The sequence below is a fragment of the Oncorhynchus tshawytscha genome, linkage group LG07, assembly GCF_018296145.1.
Source record: "Oncorhynchus tshawytscha isolate Ot180627B linkage group LG07, Otsh_v2.0, whole genome shotgun sequence".
Classification (NCBI taxonomy): domain Eukaryota; kingdom Metazoa; phylum Chordata; class Actinopteri; order Salmoniformes; family Salmonidae; genus Oncorhynchus; species Oncorhynchus tshawytscha.
In genome coordinates this window covers 53,855,353-53,873,802 of record NC_056435.1, presented here as the reverse complement: position 1 = coordinate 53,873,802, position 18,450 = coordinate 53,855,353, and the positions used below count along the sequence as shown (strand labels likewise).

Here is an 18,450-nt window from a genome sequence, read left to right as displayed (position 1 = left end):
CCTTTTCCCTTTTTGTTTCATCAGACCAGAGGACATTTCTCCAAAAAGTACGATATTTGTCCTCATGTGCCGTTGCAAACTGTAGTCTGTTTTTATTTATGGCTGATTTGGAGCAGTGGCTTCTTCCTTGCTGAGCGGCCTTTCAGGTTATATCGATATAGGACTTGTTTTACTGTGGATATAGATACTCTTGTACCTGTTTCCGCCAGCATCAGAACACGTCTCCTTCCTGAGCGGTATGACAGCTGCGTGGTCCCATGGTGTTTATACTTGCGTACTATTGTTTGTACAGATGAACGTGGTACCTTCAGGCGTTTGGATATTGCTCCCAAGGTTGAACCAGACTTGTGGAGGTCTACAATTTTTCTGAGGTCTTGGCTGATTTCATTTGATTTTCCCATTATGTCAAGCAATGAGGCACTGAGTTTGAAGGTAGGCCTTGAAATTCATCCACAGGTACACCTCCGATTGACTCAAATTATGTCAATTAGCCTATCAGAAGCTTCTAAAGCCATGACGTCCTTTTCTGGAATTTTCCAAGCTGTTTAGAGGCACAGTCAACTTAGTATACGTAAACTTCTGACCCACTGGAATTGTGATACAGGGAATTATAAGTGAAATAATCTGTCTGTTAACAATTGTTGGAAAAAGGACTTGTGTCATGCACAAAGTAGATGTCCTTACCGACTTGCCAAAACTATAGTTTAACTACTGGTTATCCCCAAGAAATTTGTGGAGTGATTGGAAAACGAGTTTTAATGACCATCCAAAGTGTATGTAAACTTCAGACTCTAACTGTATATACACACACGCAGACAAGCACAAATGGATGCATGCGCACATACACTTATGCACACACACACATACACACACACAACTTGTCCCTGAACCCTCTTCTCTGTCTCTAGGTCTTGATGGTGGGAGGACCTTCTTCAATGCAGTGAAGGAGGGCGACACTGTGATCTTTGCTAGTGATGACGAGCAAGACCGCATCCTGTGGGTCCAGGCCATGTACCGGGCCACCGGTCAGTCCCACAAGCCCGTGCCCCCCACCCAGGTCCAGAAACTCAACTCCAAGGGGGGCGCAGCTGCCCAGATGGATGCGCCCATCTCCCAGTTCTGTGAGTAAACCAATACTAAACCTCACCATCAGATCAACCAATCAGAAGGCAGTGTCAGGTTTCATCCCCCCAATCCCGTGACAGCTCTCATCCATAACATTTCACCACGCCATGCGTCTCTCCCCACGCCACACTGCAGGCACATACTGTAAGTGTTACACGTTGCTCTGTGGAACTAACATTAACACACAGCCACGCACACGCACACACACACGCACGTAGGCACGCCACCCTCGTTGCTGTATCACACAGAGTACTCGGCATCCTTCGGGCCTCCACTCACCATCACCAACCAGTCACACTTCACATGTTTAAAGGTGCAACTTCACATAACGTTTTTGCCCCTTCAGTCTCTCTCTCTCTCTCTCTCTCTCTCTCTCTCTCTCTCTCTCTCTCTCTCTCTCTCTCTCTCTCTCTGTCTCTCTCTGTCTCTCTCTCTGTCTCTCTCTCTCTCTCTCTCTCTCTCTCTGTCTCTCTCTCTCTCTCTCTCTCTCTCTCTGTCTCTGTCTCTCTCTGTCTCTCTCTCTCTCTCTGTCTCTATCTCTCTTCTCTCTCTCTCTCTCTCTCTCTCTCTCTCTCTGTATATCTCTCTCTCTCTCTCTCTCTCTCTGTCTCTCGCTCTCTCTCTCTGTCTCTGTTTCTGTCTCTGTCTCTGTCTCTGTCTCTGTCTCTGTCTCTGTCTCTGTCTCTGTCTCTGTCTCTGTCTCTGTCTCTGTCTCTGTCTCTGTCTCTGTCTCTGTCTCTGTCTCTCTGTATCTCTCTCTCTGTATCTCTCTCTCTGTATCTCTCTCTCTCTCTCTCTCGCTCCCACTCTCTCTCTCTCTCGCTATCTCGCTCCCACTCTCTCTCCCACTCTCTCTCTCTCTCTCTCGATATCTCGCTCCCTCTCTCTCTCTCTCTAAACGTCAACAAAGCTGACAAACTAAAGAGAGAAAGACTAAATGACGCCCGATGAGGTAGAATCTAGACTCAACCACCAAAAAGATGATTAGGCCATGAAACATCAAGCTTTGAAAATTGTATCGGTATTTTATTAGAATTCCCATTAGCTGTTGCAAAAGCAGCAGCTACTCATCCTGGGGTCCACACAAAACATTAAACAAAATACAGAATGACTTCATTCAGAACATCAATAGACAAGAACAGCTCAAGGACAGAACTACATACTGTACATTTGTTTTTAAAGGCACACGTAGCCTACCTATCAATGCATACACTCAAACTATCTAGGTCAGATTTTGGCCTTTTGAATCCTCTTGAAGCTTTAAAAATCTTTTTATAACATTTTGAGATAACAGTGGTACTTACTGTAAGTGTTATTTTTATGATACTGCTAAGGAGTCAGGGAGTTTTGCATAATCACCCCAGACCCCAGCCTTCTGTATGGTAGAAAACAACAGCTGTTGACTTTCTGAGTTCTTGCTCACCCTGGCCCTGTCTCGGTCTAACCACTGCTCTGTCAGTCTTCTCTGTAGTGTTAACCATTCCTCTACGTGTTACTCTACTTGCACCTTTAAGCAACCTACCTACCTATTCCCACTCGTCAGATACTGGTCAGACCTATCCCCACTGGTCATATACTGGTCAGACCTATCCCCACTGGTCAGATCCTGGTCAGACCTATCCCCACTGGTCATATACTGGTCAGACCTATCCCCACTGGTCATATACTGGTCAGACCTATCCCCACTGGTCATATACTGGTCAGACTATCCCCACTGGTCAGATCCTGGTCAGACCTATCCCCACTGGTCCTATACTGGTCAGACCTATCCCCACTGGTCAGATCCTGGTCAGACCTATCCCCACTGGTCAGATACTGGTCAGACCTATCCCCACTGGGCCTATACTGGTCAGACCTATCCCCACTGGTCATATACTGGTCAGACCTATCCCCACTGGTCAGATACTATTCAGACCTATCCCCACTGGCCATAAACTGGTCAGACCTATCCCCACTAGTCAGATACCGGTCAGACCTATCCCCACTAGTCATATACTGGTCAGACCTATCCCCACTAGTCAGATACTGGTCAGACCTATCCCCACTGGTCAGATCCTGGTCAGACTATCCCCACTGGTCCTATACTGGTCAGACCTATCCCCACTGGTCAGATCCTGGTCAGACCTATCCCCACTGATCCTATACTGGTCAGAACTATTCTTACTGATCCTATACTGGTCAGACCTATTCCCACTGGTCATTTGGTCAGACCTAAAGTCATACTGGTCAGCCTATCCCCACTGGTCATACTGGTCAGACCTATCCCCACTGGTCAAACCTATCCCCACTGGTCAGATACTGGTCAGACCTATCCCCACTGGTCATATACTGGTCAGAATCCCCACTGGTCAGATCCTGGTCAGAATCCCCACTGGTCATATACTGGTCAGACATCCCCACTGGTCATATACTGGTCAGACCTATCCCCACTGGTCATATACTGGTCAGACCTATCCCCACTGGTTTTCAGACCTATCCCCACTGGTCCTATACTGGTCAGACCTATCCCCACTGGTCAGATCCTGGTCAGACCTATCCCCACTGGTCAGATACTGGTCAGACCTATCCCCACTGGGCCTATACTGGTCAGACCTATCCCCACTGGTCATATACTGGTCAGACCTATCCCCACTGGTCAGATACTATTCAGACCTATCCCCACTGGCCATAAACTGGTCAGACCTATCCCCACTAGTCAGATACCGGTCAGACCTATCCCCACTAGTCATATACTGGTCAGACCTATCCCCACTAGTCAGATACTGGTCAGACCTATCCCCACTGGTCAGATCCTGGTCAGACCTATCCCCACTGGTCCTATACTGGTCAGACCTATCCCCACTGGTCAGATCCTGGTCAGACCTATCCCCACTGGTCAGATACTGGTCAGACCTATCCCCACTGGGCCTATGGTCAGACCTATCCCCACTGGTCATATACTGGTCAGACCTATCCCCACTGGTCAGATACTATTCAGACCTATCCCCACTGGCCATAAACTGGTCAGACCTATCCCCACTGTCAGATACCGTCAGACCTATCCCCACTAGTCATATACTGGTCAGACCTATCCCCACTAGTCAGATACTGGTCAGACCTATCCCCACTGGTCAGATCCTGGTCAGACCTATCCCCACTGGTCCTATACTGGTCAGACCTATCCCCACTGGTCAGATCCTGGTCAGACCTATCCCCACTGGTCAGATACTGGTCAGACCTATCCCCACTGGGCCTATACTGGTCAGACCTATCCCCACTGGTCATATACTGGTCAGACCTATCCCCACTGGTCAGATACTATTCAGACCTATCCCCACTGGCCATAAACTGGTCAGACCTATCCCCACTAGTCAGATACCGGTCAGACCTATCCCCACTAGTCATATACTGGTCAGACCTATCCCCACTAGTCAGATACTGGTCAGACCTATCCCCACTGGTCAGATCCTGGTCAGACCTATCCCCACTGGTCCTATACTGGTCAGACCTATCCCCACTGGTCAGATCCTGGTCAGACCTATCCCCACTGATCCTATACTGGTCAGAACTATTCCCACTGATCCTATACTGGTCAGACCTATTCCCACTGGTCATATACTGGTCAGACCTATTCCCACTGGTCCTATACTGGTCAGTCCTATCCCCACTGGTCATATACTGGTCAGACCTATCCCCACTGGTCAGATCCTGGTCAGACCTATCCCCACTGGTCATATACTGGTCAGACCTATCCCCACTGGTCATATACTGGTCAGACCTATCCCCACTGGTCAGATCCTGGTCAGACCTATCCCCACTGGTCATATACTGGTCAGACCTATCCCCACTGGTCATATACTGGTCAGACCTATCCCCACTGGTCATATACTGGTCAGACCTATCCCCACTGGTCAGATCCTGGTCAGACCTATCCCCACTGGTCCTATACTGGTCAGACCTATCCCCACTGGTCAGATACTGGTCAGACCTATCCCCACTGGGCCTATACTGGTCAGACCTATCCCCACTGGTCATATACTGGTCAGACCTATCCCCACTGGTCAGATACTATTCAGACCTATCCCCACTGGCCATAAACTGGTCAGACCTATCCCCACTGTCAGATACTGGTCAGACCTATCCCCACTAGTCATATACTGGTCAGACCTATCCCCACTAGTCAGATACTGGTCAGACCTATCCCCACTGGTCAGATCCTGGTCAGACCTATCCCCACTGGTCCTATACTGGTCAGACCTATCCCCACTGGTCAGATCCTGGTCAGACCTATCCCCACTGATCCTATACTGGTCAGAACTATTCCCACTGATCCTATACTGGTCAGACCTATTCCCACTGGTCATATACTGGTCAGACCTATTCCCACTGGTCCTATACTGGTCAGTCCTATCCCCACTGGTCCTATACTGGTCAGACCTATCCCCACTGGTCAGACCTATCCCCACTGGTCCTATACTGGTCAGACCTATCTCCACTGGTCATATACTAGTCAGACCTATCCCCACTGGTCCTATACTGGTCAGACCTATCCCCACTGGTCAGACCTATCCCCACTGGTCATATACCGGTCAGACCTATCCCCACTGGTCCTATACTGTTCAGACCTATCCCCACTGGTCAGATGCTGCTCAGACCTATCCCCAGTTGTCAGATACTGGTCAGACCTATCCCCACTGATCCTATACTGGTCAGACCTATCCCCACTGGTCATATACTGGTCAGACCTATCCCCGCTGGTCAGATGCTGCTCAGACCTATCCTCAGTTGTCAGATACTGGTCAGACCTATCCCCACTGGTCCTATACTGGTCAGACCTATCCTCACTGGTCAGATGCTGCTCAGACCAAACTCCAGTGGTAATATACTGGTCAGACCTATCCCCACTGGTCCTATACTGGTCAGACCTATCCCCACTAGTCATATACTGGTCAGACCTATCCCCACTGGTCCTATACTGGTCAGACCTATCCCCACTGGTCCTATACTGGTCAGACCTATCCCCACTGGTCCTATACTGGTCAGACCTATCCCCACTGGTCCTATACTGGTCAGACCTATCCCCACTGGTCCTATACTGGTCAGACCTATCCCCACTGGTCCTATACTGGTCAGACCTATCCCCACTGGTCCTATACTGGTCAGACCTATCCCCACTGGTCCTATACTGGTCAGACCTATCCCCACTGGTCCTATACTGGTCAGACCTATCCCCACTGGTCCTATACTGGTCAGACCTATCCCCACTGGTCCCTATACTGGTCAGACCTATCCCCACTGGTCCTATACTGGTCAGACCTATCCCCACTGGTCCTATACTGGTCAGACCTATCCCCACTGGTCCTATACTGGTCAGACCTATCCCCACTGGTCCTATACTGGTCAGACCTATCCCCACTGGTCCTATACTGGTCAGACCTATCTCCACTGGTCCTATACTGGTCAGACCTATCTCCACTGGTCCTATACTGGTCAGACCTATCCCCACTGGTCCTATACTGGTCAGACCTATCCCCACTGGTCCTATACTGGTCAGACCTATCCCCACTGGTCCTATACTGGTCAGACCTATCTCCACTGGTCCTATACTGGTCAGACCTATCTCCACTGGTCCTATACTGGTCAGACCTATCTCCACTGGTCCTATACTGGTCAGACCTATCCCCACTGGTCCTATACTGGTCAGACCTATCTCCACTGGTCAGACACTGTACAGTAGCAATATAAAGGTAAGACTACACAAATACACTGAGTGTACAAAACATTATGCTCTTTCCATGACATAGACTGACTAGGTGAATCCAGGTAAAAGCTATGATCCCTTATTGATGTCGCTTGTTAAATTCATTTCAGTCAGTGTAGATGAAGGGGAAGAGACAGGTTAAAGAAGGATTTCTTAGCCTTGAGACAATTGAGACATGGATTGTGTATGTGTATCATTCAGAGCGTGAATTGTCAGGATAAAAGATTTAAGTGCCTTTGAACTGGGTTTGGTAGTAGGTGCCAGGTACACCGGTTCATGTCAAGAACTGCAATGTTGCTGGGTTTTCACACTCAACAGTTTCCCATGTGTATCAAGAATGGCCCACCACCCATATGACATCCAACCAACTTGACACAACTGTGGGACGCATTTGAGTCAAAATGGGCCAGCATCCCTGTGGAACGCTTTCAACACCTTGTAGAGTCCATGCCCAGACGAATTGAGGCTGTTCTGAGGGCAAAAGGGATTCAGCTCAATATTAGGAATGTGCTCTTAATGTTTTGTCCACTCAGTGTATGTCGTAATACGCTTAGGTTGTTGTTGTTTTACATGATAGATCTCATTTACATTTCATAAACACACTGAAACCTGAACAGGTTTAACTTAACTTGGGGAATTAACACACATTCTGTTATTTTACAACACTAAATAACTCACCTTTTAAAACCAGACTGAATGCTGTGCTCACCATTGTTTCAATAAGGTGAGTGCAGTGTTCAGTCTGGTTAACCAGGCTAACTACTAAAGATAATGTATTTTGGTGTGCATCTTTCCTTCAACTCCTTTAGTTATTTTAAGGATTGTTCTAATGTCCAAACTGTTTTCGTTAGAGTCAATGGGTTGTAGAAAAAGCTTTTTTCCCTCCTTATAATATTGGCATTTTTATAACCAGAAAACAATTCAATAATAAAAACATCCATAACGGTTTTTATACTGGAATTGCACTGTTTTAGGTAAGACAAAAACACTGTTTTTTTATTTAAAGAAAATCTGTTTTTAATGAATTACTCTTCATCTATAGCACATTGAAATAAGTAGCTCTAGTTTTCAACCGTTTTCATAAATATAATCTATAAATGTAAATTTTCTGTGGTCTCCATTGGTTTCTTTGTCCAGTATGTGATTGTTATTGTGGTTAGATGGTTACCTCCTCTATATAAGACCAGCCATACTGATGCCATTCAATGCCCCCTCACAGTGGCACAGACCTCCTTCCTCTACCGCCCTCCTCTCTGAAACACTGTGCCACACCATGCGTACATGTTTCACACCACCCTGGTGGTCTTGAATGGCACAGAGGCCATAACATACACAACACATTACTCACCTCTCTCTCTCTCTCTCTCTCTCTGTGTCTCTCTCTCTCCCCTCTCTCTCTCTCTCTCTGTGTCTCTCTCTCTCTCTCTCTCTCTCTCTCTCTCTCTCTCTCTCTCTCTCTCTCTCTCTCTCTCTCTCTCTCTCTCTCTCCTCTCTCTCTCTCTCTCTCTCTGTGTCTCTCTCTCTCTCTCTCTCTCTCTCTCTCTCTCTCTCTCTCTCTCTCTCTCTGTCTCTCTCTCCTCTGAACTTTGCTGCAAATTATTTGTCTGATTCTAGAATGCAATGACAGTTCTGGAGCATTGGTTTGGAATGACAGGAAAGTAGTCTTTCTAAAGGAGAACTTACAGGCTAACTGCAAGTCATTACCAGACGACTTCACCTTGCTTTCAGTGGACTCCGATATTCATATCCATATAAGAATAAACTATTCTGATAAAGTGATAACATAAGATGGATATGTCAGGTCTATTGCTATTGAGTTAGCCATATTATGTTATTACTCTACATCCATTTTTCCTCATAGATTCATAAGAGGATACTGGCATCATTTACACATCATCATCTTAGAGCTAGTAGGTGGTGTTAGACTGCTGGAGCCGGTAAGTGTATGGGCTAGTGCTCCTCTACACTCTTTGAAAAAAGGTGCCTTCTAGAACTTAAATGGATTCTTCAGCTGTCCCAATAGGATAACTCTTTGAATAACCCTTTTTGGTTCCAGGATGAACCCTTTTGAGTTCCATTTAGAACCGTTTCCGCAGAGGGTTCTACTTGGAACCCAAAATAGTTCTACCTGGAACCAAAAAGGGTTCTACGAGAAACCAAAAATGGTTCTTCTTTGGGGACAGCCGAATAACCATTTTGGAACCCTTTTTTCCAAGAGTGTAGTTAGTATAAGCTGGAGAAAGCAAAGTGAATCTATCATATTGTGATGGTAATGTATAATATATGTTAGAGGTAGTACTGTGAATAAGATAGAACTAGATCAGAATCCAGACTAATTCAACTGCAGCAGAGTGATGAGAACCCTTAACTACTTCTCTCTATCTCTTCTCTTCTCAATCTTCTCTTGATCTTCTCTCTCTCTCTTTCTTTTACTTCTATATCTCAATCAATCTTTCTTTCTTTCTTTCACTCTTTCCCTGTATACTTTTCACTCTACATCGATCTCTTTCTCTTTTTCTCTCTTTCCCTTTCTCTTTCTTTCTTTCTTTCTCTCTGCCTCTCTCTATCTCTCTCTATTCTCTCTCTCTTTCGCTCACTCTCTTTCTGTTCTCTCACTTTCTCGCTCTCTTTATCTTTCTTTCTCTCTCTCTCTCCCATGTTGGTACAGGTTGTTGTTTTTTGAGTTGTGTTTTTCTTCCTCATGCTTTGCTTGTTACCCCTCTTTAGTATTGCAGCTGCTAGGTCAGGGTATCTCGTGTTTGCTCTCCTCCAGCCTTGTTGCTAGTCTTTATGTTATTCTGGTTTGTCCCTTCTTACCCCGCTGTCTTCTAGCTGGACTTAAGGGTAAGTGCTTCCCTGTAGCCGGCACAGCTCAGATAATCCCCGACGATTATCTGACAAATGCAACGTGCTTTCTCTCCTCTTTCCCTATCCTCCTCCTCCCCCTCTTAAGTCTCCTCGCTTCATGTCTTTAGACATTAGTAGATAATGTCTTTTTAAGTATGATTTCTTCTCAATTTGAAGTTTTAAGTACCTATTAGCTTACATTCTTGACAGTTTAGGGTGCATGTATTTCATTCTTAGGCTTATAATTTGGCTCAGTAATGATTCTACTTTATATGATGGTTATTATTATGATTTTTTTGCATAATTGCCTTCTCTCCTTAATCTTATTGGTGTTCAAGGACCCCTCAGAGTAAAGCATAGAGATCGCCCAATGTGGCATGATGCCATCAGAAAATAAAATTCCACAAAATGGCTGCTAGTTGTGACTCCATAAACAGTAATGTAAATTCAATACATTTTTCAAATATATTTGCGTTTCAGAGAGCAGTAGTGGACAGTCCCATTTTTTCCAAACAGAACTTCAGGGCTTGTAATCAAGCTTGTTTTGTTTTAGAAAATGCTTTTCACAACATGAACAAATGATTGAACATTTCCATATTGTTAAATCCATTTTTCAAAGAGTAGAGCAGTTGGAAAGCTGTGACGTTGGACATTTTGGTTGAGATTAGTTTGGACCCTTTTAGCAGGGTAACCTGATTCCTCTATACTAACATGGGTCATGCTTTACTATCGAGGGCTCAATTGTTTTTAGTTATTTTCTTTAGTGCTCTATTCACGAGAGTTGGCAAATATGCACGCGGAGTATTCTGAATGCCAATCACAAGGAGTAGCCATTGCCACCCCTTCCCAAACAATACTCTGGATGAACCCCCTTAGTAGATGGGCCTGTAGACAGCAGCTATTCCCCCATAGTAGCACCTTTAGCAGGGAACAGATCTCATTTTGGTTTCTTTTGATTGCCCTTTGATTGCCTGAATTGGGGAACACCTTTGTTATGTATTATTCCGTTGATGGAATTACAGGATTTTAATATTTTTTCCCCCCTGCCATCTCCAAAAGAATGATCTAGTTTTTGCATCTGTCGGCTTGATGCTATATACCTATGTACCTGCATCAAATTGTATTGCTACTCTGTTAGAGATACTCCAGTAGTTGGTATGCCTGTTAGTTGTGCTCTATAAAGACCATGAATACACTGCAACATACTCAAGTATTGTCAACTTGCAAATGCCCAGAGAAAAAGGAATGCCCCAAAAAATGGAATCGAAATGTTGAAAATAGATCTGCAGATGCATGATTTAACATTTTGAAAGCACAATGAAAAGTCAAACTGTTCTATTTTGTCAGTGAGTATTTATTAATTACAGTATTTGCTTATGTTCAGTATGGAAAAACAATCCAGTCTTTTGAATCAATCATCTTGTCTTTAGATGATGACGTCATCACCGATAAGAACTCACAAAATATGATAATGTCCCCCTATAGTCCATTCAGTCTATTATTCCAAAATCAAACTTCATTTTCTCATTTAAAACAAACAGAAAAGATATTCCCCACCCCCTTCCTCCCGCCCACCTTCAAGCATTTTCTATCACACATCGCACCTTCACTCTGCCCTTATCGCAAACTTTCTCTCACCCTCACCCTTCGCTGCCCCTGTAACTCTCCCACCCCTTCTACTATCACTTCCTCCCCCACTTTCCTGGTAGTCTGATTGTCCCTCATCTATTTTTCTCCCTCTCTCAGTCGTTCTCTCAGTCCCTTTCTTTCTTTCTTTCTCTCTCTCTCTCTCTCTCTTTTCACCCTCTGTTTCCTCTTACTCCTTTCATCCCACTCTCACACCCTTCACTTTTGAACTCTATCTCTCCCTACAACATTTTTTTTTCTATCACATCTATAATTTCTTCCATGTCTCTCACCTCGCTCTCACCCCTCTCTCACTCCGGCTTTCATCTGTCTCTTACCCTGTGCTTACCCCTCTCTCCCTTTTAAATTGTGGTAGGGACTTTATATTCAGTTCCTAGAGAAACCAGGGATACATATTATTTTGGTCTAGTCCACTCATTTAAAAGATTAAGAAACAAAACATCTCCTAATTTTACACTATAGAAGCAATTGAACCTATAGCTATCCTATCCTCAGCCGTGGCCCTCCATCCTCCTTGTATCTCTCCCTTTCTATGAACATGGGACTGACAGATGTCACTTGAGTTGACAGTTAGTGATGCTATAGTAACCCTCCTCCCAGCCAAGCCCACTCCCTTATCCACACGCCCCGCCCCCCTCACGTCATCCTCACTCCTTTCAGTGTCACACAATTGGACATGGCATCTGTCACTCACCCACCCTGAGGAGAACATGAACATGAACATCAACCCCACTCTTGTCTCTATATTGAGTACCCCTCTTCATGCACACCTCATCTCATCACTGATCGAGATCTGACTATTTATATTATGTATCTCTGGGAAATGGGAGCAATATGTAGGTCTGTCTCATTTTTGATCAGGTACTGGTGATATTCTGCTTTTAGGCTTCTCATCAATGACTGTATTATTCTAGTCATTGTCATGTCAGACAGAATACATATTGTTATTTCATACATGCTAGTGTCTCCTGTACTTTCTTATGGTTCTCTGTCCTCAACTTATACACTACAGTTTAAAGTACATTTAACAATCATACAACACTAATCAAATACCGTCAAAACATGGGCACTCGACCAGCTCCAAGAATGCATTTGTAAGAAGATAAGCAGTTCCTTAGACGCTAGCGTGTCCGCTACCCAACCTTTATGAAACCTTTCTTCCCTGTAGAATAGAAAACACTCTCCTCTTACAGTTTTTAATCGACTAGCCTTCATCCTTAAGCCAGAGCTATTTGTTAATCTCAATAATTTAAGAAATCACTCTGTTCTCTGATTTCTGTTTTTGTTTTTCAGCACACGACCCATCATTGGTCAGGAACTGAGTGACATTCACCAATCATTCTCGAATGGCAGAATCTATTGAATACACATTACAAATGAGATTTTCATCCTATTCAATTTAACACACAACTTCCTCAATACACGTTTTGGATCTAAGATGCCTAAAATGGTAGCTATTGAAATGTTAACATCACATACAGCAAAAAGCTGCAAGTTGATCATGTAAAGCTGTAAGTGTTTAGAATTGTCCCAAGCAAGAGCTCTAGTCAGACTGGCCCAGTGTGTTGTACTGTGTTGAGGTAGAGAGACATGCTATACTACTTTTCTGTGCTTCACTGATGCCCTCTTCCTCTGAATCCTGTCCTTTCCCCTGTGCTGGTTGGCTGGTTGGACACACAGACGCAGACAGAGCTCAGAAACACGGCATGGATGAGTTTATCTCGGCTAACCCCTGCAGCTTTGACCACGCCTCCCTGTTCGAGATCGTCCAGAGGCTCACATTGGACCACAGGCTCAATGACACCTTCTGCTGCCTGGTGAGTGTCATTCTCCGTACCCACAGTACCGTGGAATAAGGATAAATGCACACATTAGTAAAATGGATTCCCAAAAGCATCTTAAGGCTAAGTTCATCGTAAGAACCTTCATAGGACCACATCTCCAAACTGTTTCCCAAAACCATTGTTACTTAAGTTGCACTTGAAAGCGCTCGTTATTTACCGACTACCTCAGAGCACTTGTAGAACTCCTACGTGCGTCATTTCGTTAGATGCATTCAATTGACTTCTATTTTGCTAATTGTAGACTGCTGTCTATCATTTTTGCCTCAATATATTTAATGATGTGTAACAACAGGTGCCCAATGATGTGCCAAATCTTGATTTAGTGCATTATTATAGAGTAAGAATTAGAATAAGTTGCCTCAATATGTGCAGCCATGGGTGATAATATCTCTCTAGGAGCTGATCTGTAGTCGTTATTGTGGAATAATTCTAATGGTAAGATTTGATTGGAGAAAGCTGATCTGAGAGCTTTCTTTTGATCCTGTAAGCGTCGATACTATGCCTCAATGACGTATTTAGTAAGCGGTCTCTATGCGTGGTGTTTTGGGAAACACATGTTACATCTTCGACCATTGTAGGAAAGATGCATCGTTAAAACACCCGTATGCCTAAGTTCCATCGCTATCGGAAACTCTCACAGAGGGATGCTAGCGCCAAGGTCATGGTTCAGTTTGGGACAAGTGATAGTTTGTGATGAGATCATGGTGCTATCCTGCTAAAAACTCTCTTACGTGGTGTTTAAGGGATGGTTCAGCCCGGGCCAGGTGTTTGTCCTGGATGAGTACTGCTCCAGGAATGGTGTGCGTGGGTGTCATAGACACCTGGGTTACCTAGGCGACCTGCTGGAGAGGGCAGACAGAGGAGCCATGATCGACCCCACCCTGCTGCACTACAGCTTTGCTTTCTGCGCATCCCATGTCCACGGAAACAGGTAAAGTCTACACCCCATTCAACCTGGATCTCCTGCTCGTTAATCCAAAGTCTTCACATTGGACCAAGAGGAAAGGCTCAAGGTCAAAGTGCAGCACTGGGCTTACATGTCTCAGGCAGGGCAACCTACTCACATTATTCTAAATCACCACCATAGTCCATGGCAAGAGAGATGGCTAAACTTCAAACATCCAATATGCACTCAAATGTCTTCAAATGACAAAAGAAGAGAAGGAAGGAAGGAAAGAAGAGCTGGCCATAGTGAGAGAAGACAAGGGTCAGAGTCCTCTAAAGCAGCCGAGCATCTTTTCTTATTGTTTTGGGATTTCCCATTGTTATTGTCATTAATGTTTTGCATATGATTTATTACTATTTTGGTCATTTTGTCCTGTATATTATCATGTTATCATTTTGTCCTGTATGTTATCATGTTATCATTTTGTCCTGTATGTTATCATGTTATAATTTTGTACTGTATGTTATCATTTTGTCATCTCTTTTTCTTACTAACCAGATACATATACTTTGTCTTCCACTATTCCTCTTCTCTTTCTCTTATTTTCCGTCCTCGTCTTTTGCTGCCCTGTTCAGTCTCATTATGTAGATGTTGCTCATCCTCCCATGCATCCCTATAAAGTCAGAGAGGGCAGAGGTTACTGGGGGCCACTGATGGGTTGTGAGGGACCCTGGGGCCCTGGCGTCCACCAGAACCTAGGACCAGGGGCTGTGGGCTCTAAACGGGGAAGAAAAAATATGAGGTTTAGAATGAAAAGAGAATCCAAATCATCCAAGAGCCCATCAGGTAAGATACTGTACTGTACAATAACAAACATTGAAGGTTAGTAAACATGCTGAAGAATGATTCTGTTTCACTCACACAAGCAGCAGTACAATCATGGAGACCTAAATTATGGCACTGTTTTGGTGTAAATTGCTGTATAGTTCCTTGTTGTAGGGGTTCTAACTGGTGGCTCTGCAACTGCATGATTGGCTGGGCTGATGTTGTGTTTGCGTTGTGTTTATGTTTTGTTTGTATTGTATTGTATGATGTCATCCTCAGGCCTGATGGACTGGGAACAGTGAAGGTGGATGAGAAGGAGCGCTTTGAAGAAATCAAAGAGCGGTTGCGGGTGATCCTGGAACACCAGATCACTAACTTCAGGTGACTGCTTCCTACTGGTCATCCATCCATCCAACTATCCGGCCTCATCTATTGTTCTGTTCATCATTGTTCATTTTTCCCTAGTGAGTTTAATTTCATTGTGATTCTACTCTCTTATCTTCCTGTAGATATTGTTTCCCGTTCGGCCGTCCAGAGGGAGCGCTGAAGGCCACTCTGTCTTTGCTGGAAAGGGTTTGTACATTTAGATGACTACAATCTTTTCTTCACATTTTACAGAAACTTTGCAGGTCATGAACGATTCTCATTTTACAGAAACTTTGCAGGTCATGAATGATTCTCATTTTACAGAAACTTTGCAGGTCATGAATGATTCTCATTTTACAGAAACTTTGCAGGTCATGAATGATTCTCATTTTACAGAAACTTTGCAGGTCATGAATGATTCTCATTTTACAGAAACTTTGCAGGTCATGAATGATTCTCATTTTACAGAAACTTTGCAGGTCATGAACGATTCTCATTTTACAGAAACTTTGCAGGTCATGAACGATTCTCATTTTACAGAAACTTTGCAGGTCATGAACGATTCTCATCTCATTGCTCATATAATCTCATATATACGCTTGAAAAAGGAAATAGAAAATGAAAACTATTGTCAGGTCAACTGTAATTCAGTGACGAGACTCTAAGGAAGACTTGTCCTGGCCTTGTTCTCACTTTCAGGTGCTGATGAAGGACATTGTGACTCCCGTCCCACAAGAGGAAGTGAAGGGAGTCATCCGTAAATGTTTGGAGCAGGCTGCTCAGCTCAACTACGCTAAAATCACAGAGTACGCCCAAATGGAAGGTAACTATCCATCATTTACATATATAGACACACCTTCAGAATGCAATAGCATTTACCTCTGTTGGTAAATTATAGGTTGTTGTTGTTTTGAAACATGTAACTGATTGTTTTTCTTTTGATGATGGTAACTTAATAATGACCTCTTTCAGTATTTAGTGACTTTTGAGTCCTTCTGGAGGTGTCTATGTGGAACAGGCGTGTCAACCATTCTGCTCTCTTTCAGAAGTGTATTTTACACTTTGATTCATATTTTAGCATCCTACAGTGGGAATCATTTCAATATTAACCCGGACAAGAAAACAAGTACTGAAGAAACATACTGATATATCTTTTTTAAATTTTTTTACCAGAGATGTGGATTACGTTTTTTTTCACATGATGAATTCAAGAGGAGCAGCCTATACAGTATTTTTTTATTTGACAGATTGGTTGTCACTTGTTTGTCACTCAGCCATTTCTCTCCCTTTTGTTTCAGGCAGGCTGTTTTAGCTGTGGTGTTCTGTACTCTACTGTACTCTACTGAACTGTACTGTACTGTACTGTACTCTACTGTACACTACTGAACTGTACTCTACGGTACTGTACTGTGGTGTTCTGTACTCTACTGTAATCTACTGAACTGTACTGTACTGTACTCTACTGTACTGTGGTGTTCTGTACTCTACTGTAATCTACTGAACTGTGGTGTTCTGTACTCTACTGTACACTACTGAACTGTACTCTACTGTACTCTACTGTACTGTGGTGTTCTGTACTCTACTGTAATCTACTGAACTGAACTGTACTGTACTCTACTGTACTCTACTGTACTGTGGTGCTCTGTACTCTACTGTAATCTACTGAAATGTGGTGTTCTGTACTCTACTGTACACTACTGAACTGTACTCTACTGTACTCTACTGTACTGTGGTGTTCTGTACTCTACTGTACTCTACTGAACTGTGGTGTTCTGTACTCTACTGTACACTACTGAACTGTACTCTACTGTACTCTGTACTCTACTGTACTCTACTGTACACTCTGTACTCTACTGTACTGTACTCTACTGTACTCTACTGAACTGTACTGTACTGTACTCTACTGTACTCTACTGTACTGTACTCTACTGTACTCTACTGTACTCTACTGTACTCTACTGAACTGTACTCTACTGTACTCTACTGTACTGTACTCTACTGTACTCTACTGAACTGTACTGTACTGTACTCTACTGTACTCTACTGAACTGTACTCTACTGTACTCTACTGTACTCTACTGAACTGTACTGTACTCTACTGTACTCTACTGAACTGTACTGAACTGTACTCTACTGTACTACTGTACTGTACTGTACTGTACTGAACTGTACTCTACTGTACTCTACTGTACACTGTGTACTCTACTGTACTCTACTGTACTGTACTGAACTGTACTCTGCTGTACTCTACTGTACTGTACTGTACTCTACTGTACTGTACTGTACTGTACTCTACTGTACTCTACTGAACTGTACTCTACTGTACTCTACTGTACTCTACTGTACTCTACTGTACTCTACTGAACTGTACTCTACTGTACTCTACTGTACTGTACTGTACTGTACTGAACTGTACTCTACTGTACTCTACTGAACTGTACTCTACTGAACTGTACTCTACTGTACTCTACTGTACTGTTCTGTACTCTACTGAACTGTACTCTACTGTACTCTACTGAACTGTACTCTACTCTAACTGTACTGTACTGTACTGGCATACTGGTGATTTAACAGAAGTGTACTCTACTGTACTGTATCTACTGAACTGTACTCTACTGTACTCTGCTGTACTCTACTGAACTGTACTCTACTGTACTCTAAATCTGTACTGTACTCTACTGTACTCTACTGAACTGTACTCTACTGTACTCTACTGTACTGTTCTGTACTGTACTCTACTCTACTGAACTGTACTGTACTGAACTGTACTCTACTGTACTCTACTGTACTGTACTCTACTGTACTCTACTGAACTGTACTCTACTGTACTCTACTGTACTGTACTCTACTGTACTCTACTGTACTGTACTCTACTGTATCTGTACTGTACTCTACTCTACTCTACTGGAACTGTACTCTACTGTACTCTACTGTACTGTTCTGTACTGTAGCTGAAGTTGGCTTTCTGTATAGGTGTTGTGAGTAAAAATGCATTCAAATCCAAAGTTTTGGATTCATGCCCTGTTGATATACTGGCCTGGCCCCCATCTCTCTAACTGTAGCTGTATCCTGGCCTATGGCATATGGTGATTTAACAGTATAGTGTGCAGTATATATTATAGATCTACATTATGCAGTAAAGATAATCAGTAGCTAGAATCATTTCTCCC

The 18,450-nt window shown here is 43.7% G+C and overlaps 1 protein-coding gene across 9 annotated transcripts in view; it reads left to right on the top strand.

The window, feature by feature from the left end:
• Positions 1-18,450, top strand: part of LOC112254833 (calcium-dependent secretion activator 1) — a 164,426-nt gene that overhangs the window by 122,003 nt on the left and 23,973 nt on the right. For 5 of the 9 annotated variants that reach the window (XM_024427732.2, XM_024427730.2, XM_024427731.2 and 2 more), the window contains exons 11-17: positions 909-1,121; positions 9,698-9,709; positions 13,040-13,176; positions 13,947-14,134; positions 15,194-15,295; positions 15,424-15,487; positions 15,980-16,103. In XM_024427732.2, the coding sequence (XP_024283500.1) occupies positions 909-1,121; positions 9,698-9,709; positions 13,040-13,176; positions 13,947-14,134; positions 15,194-15,295; positions 15,424-15,487; positions 15,980-16,103 (840 nt within the window). The remainder of the gene's footprint in view (positions 1-908; positions 1,122-9,697; positions 9,710-13,039; positions 13,177-13,946; positions 14,135-15,193; positions 15,296-15,423; positions 15,488-15,979; positions 16,104-18,450) is intronic. The other 4 variants (XM_024427734.2, XM_042324622.1, XM_024427729.2 and 1 more) reach the window with 1 other exon arrangement.